Raw genomic sequence first — 8,533 nt, forward strand, 5'->3', positions numbered from 1 at the left:
AATGTAAGTTGGTTTTTACTTTTTATTGAACATGAAAAGTGGCATACTGTCCGGCTCTAGGTCCGAACGGTCCATGCCCCTACAATCAGATTAACTCGTCCGATTATCTTTATCTCGTATATGGTTATCCATCTAATCACGTGAAATTTGTTAGCTATCACTTAGAAACGGGTCTATACCTCCTCTATATATATGAAGGTGTACATCCGATTTAGAACCCCCGGAAACATTACAATCAAACCAATTACTTTATTTATCATTCCTTTATCATTCATGCCCTATGAGTAGATGTAGTCCAATCTTAATTGTAGCTTTCCGCATATCTACCTCCACCCTATTCGACTCTATGTCGTCTAGATCCGTCTTGTGTGGTCTGTCGACCCTAAGACGACCATAGGAACCTCTTTAGCGGGAAAGATCTGGTTGTCAATCCAAAAGATTTCTTCCTCGAGTTGATCTAGGTTCCTAAGACGACCCTGTGCAATCATAGACCGTCCGGCCTAAAGCGCTGACCGTCCGGTGCGACGCAGGGAAGGCGCCGCTTCTGCGCCTAGGTCACGGACTGTCCACGCCGCCGCAGAGGGCACCACCAAGCGGTACACCCCAGTGATTGGTGCTGTCTATATCGGCGCCAACAATTTTTAATAACTTCATACAATGACTACTGAATTGGGAAAGAGGGAGTATATACATTTGTTTTTAATGTATGTATTTTGTATGTGTCTAGATTCCTCGTCACCAATTTGAATATAAACATAAAAATAATCAGGTGCTACAATGACTACCGAATTGGGAAAGAGGGAGTATATACTGTAAATCCGGCAGCGCAGTTCATCAGATTTGTATCCACAACTAAAAAATCGGATTGATCATTTTCAAATTTCGATAGTATCAAAAGGACGAAAAGTATCCTTTCCCTGATTACACATCACGACAGGGTATCATCCTCAGCCATCTTTGCTTCAAAGAAATGCGTGAGCCGTGAGCTGAAAATTTAAAAAGAAGTAAAAATCGGACGATCCATCAACAAAACTAGAACAAAGCCATGTTGCAGCGTAGCTATCATGTATACAAGCCGAAGCAAATCTATCCCCTTCCTATTATTTACATCTGATGACCAAAAGGAGGCCTGCTCAGTATCTGTTGGTAAGCTGGCGGAGGTGCAATTGACGTTGGGAAGTGTGGTCGCGAGAAAGGCTCTACCTTTGGCTCTCCTGGCATCATAAGCCCTGGGTACCCCTGCATAGCTGATGGATTTCCAATCATTTTTGTAGGGGCAAGTGATCCTAGAGAGGGCATTGGGATCGTCGCGCCTGGCGGAACCATGCCGAAGCGGAAATTACCAGTTGTTGGTCCCAACTGTCCGCTCGGTGCGAGACCGAAGGAGCTGAAAGGAGATGTACCAAAGTGAGCGAAGCTGGCTTGTGCAGGTTCTTGCCTACGGTGAGAACCACCAGCTTGTGGTGCAGATGGACCGCTGCCAGAACCAGAACTGCCTTGCCCACTACTTCTGGCTGCTGGAACTTCATGGTTGTGCTTTCCCTCATATGTTGTGATGACTGATTTCAGATCATGTGATGCTCTTTCCACATGCTTGCGCACTGAACAGCCAGGGTGTGTACACTTGTAGTAGCTCCTGCATGCAAGTGAATCAATGTTACTAGCTTCAGGGGATGGAGGGATACAGTTTAGTCATTTAGTGTAAGAAATGGTAGTGAAAGTGTGACCTTGGATTTGGATTGCCCTTAACAACCTTCTGTCCATACTTACGCCACCGATAACCGTCATCAAGAATGTCTACCTCACTTGTGGTCTGAACAACAACCCTAGGCTCCCGGACAGCTCTTGAGGATGCAGGGCCCATGTCAATGGTACTGGTGGTGGAGGTAGTAGCAATAGCAATAGCTCCTAAAGCATCTAATTCCAACTTCCTGAAAAAGAGTACCAGCGAATTCAGTACAATGTCTGCATCAAGTCTTAAATGGTTACCTGATGGATGATATTAACCTTCTTTTAGATTCAGTCTCATCTTCATCACCCTCACACTCTATAGAAACAGTGCCATGTGTTGCCCTCTCGTCCTCTTCATTAGACAGCGTTGACGAGACATCAACTGCATCTTGAGAATCCAGGAGAGATGCATCATTATGCACTGGTGCAGGAAGAAAAGCAGCTGATCTAGCCTCGACACCTTTGCCTTGCTCCTTCATGTTTGTCTCTTCACCTTGCTGTTGGTCAGCTGAATAGTGACTATCACTGAACATGGAGCTAGATGTCTTCGTTTCACCAATTGTTGCACTAGTGTTGTCCTTGACTGCGGTAAAACTTGACTGAAGACTGGATTCCTGCTGATGAATATTCCACAATGAATGCTTTTGCTGATAGGCGCCATAGTCCTGTAGATCAAAACTTTTCTCAGGCACATGAACAAACTAAAAGGTATTCTATACAAAAAAACAAAAAGAGGACATTTGGTGGTGAGGTTGGCAATAGAAGGATGCCAGTAGTACTATAACACTGCACTGCAAAAATGAGGGAAAATACAGCTAGACACTAACAGTTAAGGAGATCACCTTTTCTGCAGTAGAGAAACCTGTTTCTTTAGAACCTAAGTGGGGTTGGAAAGAAAACACATCATTATAAACTGCAGAATCTTCAGTTATCTTGGTAGCTGGTGGTATTGTCGACTTATCATTCGTAGCCGTCAAAAATGGCAACGTGCCAGTGGTTGGAGAAGGCTGTGCCTGAAATATATCACAACCAATTCAGCTAAGTCCGTATGGCAAATATTAAAGGGCGGGAACAAAGATGAATTTGTAAGTGTTGGTCCAAAATTAGCAGCTATAAAATCAAAACAGAATCCAAACTTGTAAGACAACAATCAGAGAACTATATTTCTAGTATAATAATATTTTGCACAGTAGACAACAATCAGTGTTGTGGTCACATGCATAAGTATACTGCAGGAAACCGTGTTCTATACAGTAAACACCAATCAATGCTCTTCTATATTGTATAAAATTCATGTCTCAAAACTGCAATATGAAAGTCTTCAGTGCTTGCTCCAATTAGACTACATTTTAACCTTGGACAATAGTGTAACAGATAAATCTTGAGAGCACAAGAAACCAATTAAGGAAATATCACATACCATTTTATTGTAAAGAAAAACAGGAGACTCCAGTAGTGTAGTTGGACTTAGACCAGGTGGAATTGACACAGGAGATCGAATAACTGCTGATGAACCAACTCGAGAAGTATCAATTTTCGGGACACTGAAACCTGCTCTTGCAGCCCTGCGCTCTGCCAAACCACCATTGGAGTTTGATATATGATTAGCACTGAACAAATTTGGCTCCAGGGAGAAACCCTTTTGAAATGGGTCTTTGACAGCATGAGTAGGGAACTCCTCGCTCGAATTCAGAGCTCCTCTGCCCTTTTCGGATTGATCATGGGGTCTATTGGCGCCATGTTTACTGAAAAGACCAGAGAATGGCCCGGGGCTGAATTCTTCATTCAGAAAGCTTGACACGAGACTTCTTGGGCTTGGTGTAGGGGGCGGCAACCATTCGTCGGTGAGGGATCCATGGTTGCTTGCGCCGGCCATGCCAGAAATATCTCTCGACTGAAACGAGCGCCATGTAATACGTATCACATTAGTGATGTTGAAACATTAGGTTTTCCGGTAGTAAAATTGAGCAAAAATCATTTTCTTTTTCTCTTTACATAGCGAGGAAAACAAAGCTTAAAACCAATCAGGATCATATGGCAGAAGAAATTAGCCAAAAGTCAGAACAAAGAAAAACAAATCAATTATATATGGTCAATAGCACACATAGCAACTGAAAACAAACGTCGACTAAAATAATTGAGATGACAACAGTCAAATGCAGGAGTTGAACAGTTGCAAATCAACTAAAAAAATGCAACCTTCACAGTTTTTTTTCCGGAAAATTCGTTAATGTGTGACCCAAAACACATTCGCATGCAGAATGAAGAACCCAAGTTACAGCCCAAGCAAGTAAATATCAAACCAAGCGGAAATCTTTCCCCTCAAAAAAGCACTGAATCGCCGCAACTAAAATGAGAAAAATAGAATCTAAAGACGCGAACTTTGCGATCCCCGAGACGATCTCATCAAACCTCAACATCTGGAAAAATAGCAAAATTCTATGCCAACCTAACCGCCTTCGTCAATCGTCATAAACACACAGATGCAAGAAAAGGTACAGTCATCAAAGTAGAGCAGGAGAGGACTTGCAACTGGCACCTGAACTAGAAAGGGCGACGTCTCCGCTACCAAGTGATTTGAGTCGAGTCCTCCTCTCCCCGAAAGCGAAGCAGCAGAGCGCGACAAGGCCCGTCAGGTACAGGCACGGATCATGTGAACGGGAATTCCTCCTACAAGAACACGAAGAGCTAAAAAATAGACACACCCTTTATCGATGTTCTTCTGTGCCTCGCCCTTCCACCAACCGAGTGAAAGGCTACACCTACACACGAGGGGAACGACGAGGCTCTCGGGGGCATAAATGGGGCTGCTGAGCTTCCATTCCACTAACCAAGAACACTTAAGAGAACAAAGGAGTCGGAAACGGAGGAAAGAATCCCCAACAAAGTGAGATTTCCCTCCCTCTTTCCGCCTTTATTTCTCCAGCCTCTCGGTTCTCCGGGCGCTACTTTTTTTAGAGAGAGGGGGGAGGGAGAGAGCCGGGTAGGGACTAGGGAGAGAAGAGTAGGAGAGTGAGGCGGTTTGACCGAGGAGGGGATTAGGGGAAGGAAGGGGTGGCAAATGCTGAGGCTCTACTAGTCTCGTCGTAAAAAAAATATTTGTACGTATGCAAACACCCTCTTTTATATCCTCTCGCGTCCATCGTTTGAACACCCACAAAAACATATTAAAATTTGAATCTTAACGTTTTAGTAATTTTTTTTATTTATACGAACCATCAAGTGGTAGATATGAGAGACTGTAAAAAGATTCTTTGCATACCATATGCAAAGATTTTTTTTCTGTCTCCTGGGCCTAGGGTATGCTACAGTTGTGCCCGTGTGTTTCAAATTTTCAGCTATCTTCTATCTCTAGTCTTTCGTAAAAAAAATACTAGTACAATAATTATGCACTGCGACAGTACATAATCGTATTTATTGGTTGAAAAAGAACGAGGTTGAACGCAATGCAATCAATGGTTGAGCGAAATAAATCAATCATATGGACCCTCCCCAAAAATACCAATAATAAATAAATTTAATATCAAAGTGAGCATATTTTTATAGACCATATATTATAAATATTACATTTTACTTTAGCCAAAAGACCGAGAAAGATATAGTTGAAAAAAAACCCAATCCCTATTTTTATAGAGCTCTCTCTAGCGCGTCCTCCTTCAACTAACGGGGTATTACTATATATGTACGACTTCCTGTCGTATTGGGTTTGGTGGCTTCTCACGGTCTATATATGATGTAACAGCTTTAATGACTTATAACTCAAGACATTGGCTCCATATAAACATATGGTATGACTGCAGGCTCTAAAGACCCACAACATATTCCACTTAACTTATGCTCTTTTATTTCTCTTAGACACACGCATTAAACACACAATTCATTGACAGATATAACTATAAAGGTGTCTTTAGCTATTGCACAATAATTTGATAGAGAAAAAACATGTCTCGACAATTATCAAACATAGGCCATGCAGGGATTCATGATGCAGCATGCATGAGCTATGAAAGAGTTGAGCGGTGTCCAGTGTCGTCTTGCGTCATGCACGAGGGATGGTTAATTCCGATCCAGTACAAGAAACAGATGAGCCAATGAACCAAATGCCTCGAACAACAGCCATCCACTACGTATCTGTCGTCCATGCTTTGCATCGAAAGGCCATCAACCGTCTCTATCTCGTTCCCAACTGGTCTAGCTCTCGCGAAACAGTACACACCCACCTTCGTATGGAGCTACAATAAAATGCTCACCAATGACTCGTCACAAGCGCGCGACGGTCTTGTAGCTCCTCACTCATGAGGAAGCACTTCTCCTAGCCGCTAGCAATGACTTGTGACACTTCATCTCTCTTTTCTGCCACGACTCTCGTAACGATGGTGTTGATCGTGCTCATCGGCGACAGCAACACCATGTGCCACGTCGTGCGGCATCTTGATCACGCCCCGCCCCCGTCGCTCTTTTCGCCGTCCCGGACATTCCTGTCGTGCCGAAGCCGCTGATCATGCCCATGGCCACCCTTCCACTAATGCTCGCATGGGAGTCGTGTCACAGATCCATGTGGTGCCTAACACCGTCGTGCTGCCCCTATGTCGGCTACAGTACCCGTCATCATGCCAAAGCTGACGCTGCCACCAATGCTCGTCGTCGTGCCAAATGTTCGCGCCTTGCCGCCAATGCCCATCGTCGTGCCTAAGGTTGGTGACATGCCACTGATGCCCAATATGTGGCCCATGTCTAACCGTCAATGCCCTCCATCCCGTCAGCGTCGGTCTCCATTAGGTCCCACGAACGCGACACGAACTCGGTGGACATGCCTGTGAAAGTGCCTGTGGAGTCAATGAGCCAGAAAATCATACGTACGTATGTGCGTACCTTGGAGGATGTAAGCGAGTCGGAGTACCTGTAGAACATCAAGCCACCGGCGGCGAGCAGATTAACCACCGCTATCGCTTGAGGGGTCTCGGTACGACTTTTTGTAGCCAGGTTGGTGGCGATTAGGATGACTAAAACGGCTCCACCCCGTAGCTACTAAAACCTCTTTCCCCGCGTTTCTATGCATGGAAGACGTGGCGTGTGTGGGTCTGCTGAAACTACTTTCCCCGTCCCCTACGGAGCGGCGTGAATAGGTTGTTGGGCTCCTGTATCGATGCATTTGGCGCGGGCGCACTTGCCATGTCGGTCGATGCTATCAACGAAAGACACGACATGTGTGGGTGACTGATACGCTCACGCAATCGTGAGGGGCGTGGATTCGCTGAGGATGGGGAGTGGATAAACGAATTGTATTAGATGCGATCGATGTGAAGAGAATGTGTCTTGTGGGCCATTTCAAATAATAGAAGGGTTATTTGTAAAAATATGACACAGAACGACCGTTAAAACTGGTACTTTAATATAGTAGAGACTAGTCATTCCGTTTTTTATCACAGTTTAGTTAAAAATAAACTAACAGATGATAAATATTCGAGCAATGGTAGTAGTATATATATTTTCTCTCACTAGTCCCTCCCAATTGGCCATGAAGTACGTACATGGTTATTTCCTTTTTTTTCTCGAACGCTATTGAATGATAATGAGACAGGATTCTTAACCTATTTAGGGCTTGTTCGGTTACACCAATCCAGGAGGGGATTGGAGGGGTTTAAATCCCCTCCTAGTCATTTTTGACTTGGAGGGGATTTAATCCCCTCCAATCCCCTCCTGGATTGGTGTAACCGAACATGCCCTTACGCGGTGTGGAAATACGTACCACTTCGACCTACTCACTCTGATGTACTATTAGTTATCGTTTAGGACAACAATACAGTATTCAAAATATAACTTTAACTAATGTTTTTTTAAATGCAAATAAACTTTTAATACATTTATTGTTAGAAATATAGGCATTTTCCGTACCATTTTAATTCCATAAATTAACATTATGATGATGACATATAATAGATAATCAAACATAGAAAACATGATCTCAAAAATATCCATAACAATATGGATCATGAGAACACAAAGCATATGAAGCATGTAAATCATATGAATAAAATAAGTATATAAACATGGTTCATGGATTATTGCGGAACAACTGGAAATAAACAAATAACAATCTAAACAGGATGACTGTAAAATTAAGACAGACAGATATAACATATTATAATACGATAGAACAAAGATACATATGACATATATAATATGCAGAATATAAAACTGTAATGAACTGAATTGATCATACCCTCCCATGCGCTCCGAGGATCCTGATCCTTGTCCAACTTCTCTTGTCATCCGATCGAGATGAAGACGCCAAGAACTAGCGATGAAGACAATGACAGACGTTGGGCAGTCGCGTAGACGCTCCCCAAAAACCTAATTGCCGATCCCCCGTGCAAGGTCTCGAATGGCACCGGCTTCGGAGGCACCTGCCCTCTCGCTTCTCTGTGCACGCAGAGTCACGAGATGGAAATACCCTCACTCGGCGGCTGGACTGTGATTCTGAAAGTGTTCTCGCGTGTGTCGAGTGACAGGGGTGCTCCTCTATTTAACCTCTCGCAGAGGGAAGCTGAAGGAGAAAGGTCGCCGAGTCACGCCAAGAGTCGGCCAGCTCTAGCCGAGTTATGCCATGAGTCGGCCAGCCCTTGCCGAGTCACGCCATAAGTCGGCAGCTGAACGAGAAGGGTCACTCGGCAGACGAAGAGATAGGGTCACTCGGCTGACGTAGAGACAGGCAACTGAAAGGTTAACGCGGTTAGTGAGTGCTAAAAATTAACACAACCACACCACGCCCGCTCGCCTGCCTGCCTGCCTGCCTCGCCAC

The 8,533-nt window shown here is 44.1% G+C and overlaps 1 protein-coding gene across 1 annotated transcript; it reads right to left on the reverse strand.

Moving 5' to 3' along the window:
- Positions 1–990: 990 nt before the first annotated feature.
- LOC100275623 (uncharacterized) lies at positions 991–4,620 on the reverse strand. The gene is given in 6 exon segments (NM_001149671.2): positions 991–1,636; positions 1,728–1,931; positions 2,008–2,396; positions 2,574–2,744; positions 3,152–3,625; positions 4,271–4,620. Coding segments are annotated over 5 exon segments (1,752 nt in total). The 5' UTR covers positions 3,608–3,625; positions 4,271–4,620; the 3' UTR covers positions 991–1,104.
- Positions 4,621–8,533: the final 3,913 nt, after the last annotated feature.

This window comes from Zea mays, chromosome 7 (assembly GCF_902167145.1).
Source record: "Zea mays cultivar B73 chromosome 7, Zm-B73-REFERENCE-NAM-5.0, whole genome shotgun sequence".
Taxonomy (NCBI): Eukaryota; Viridiplantae; Streptophyta; class Magnoliopsida; order Poales; family Poaceae; genus Zea; species Zea mays.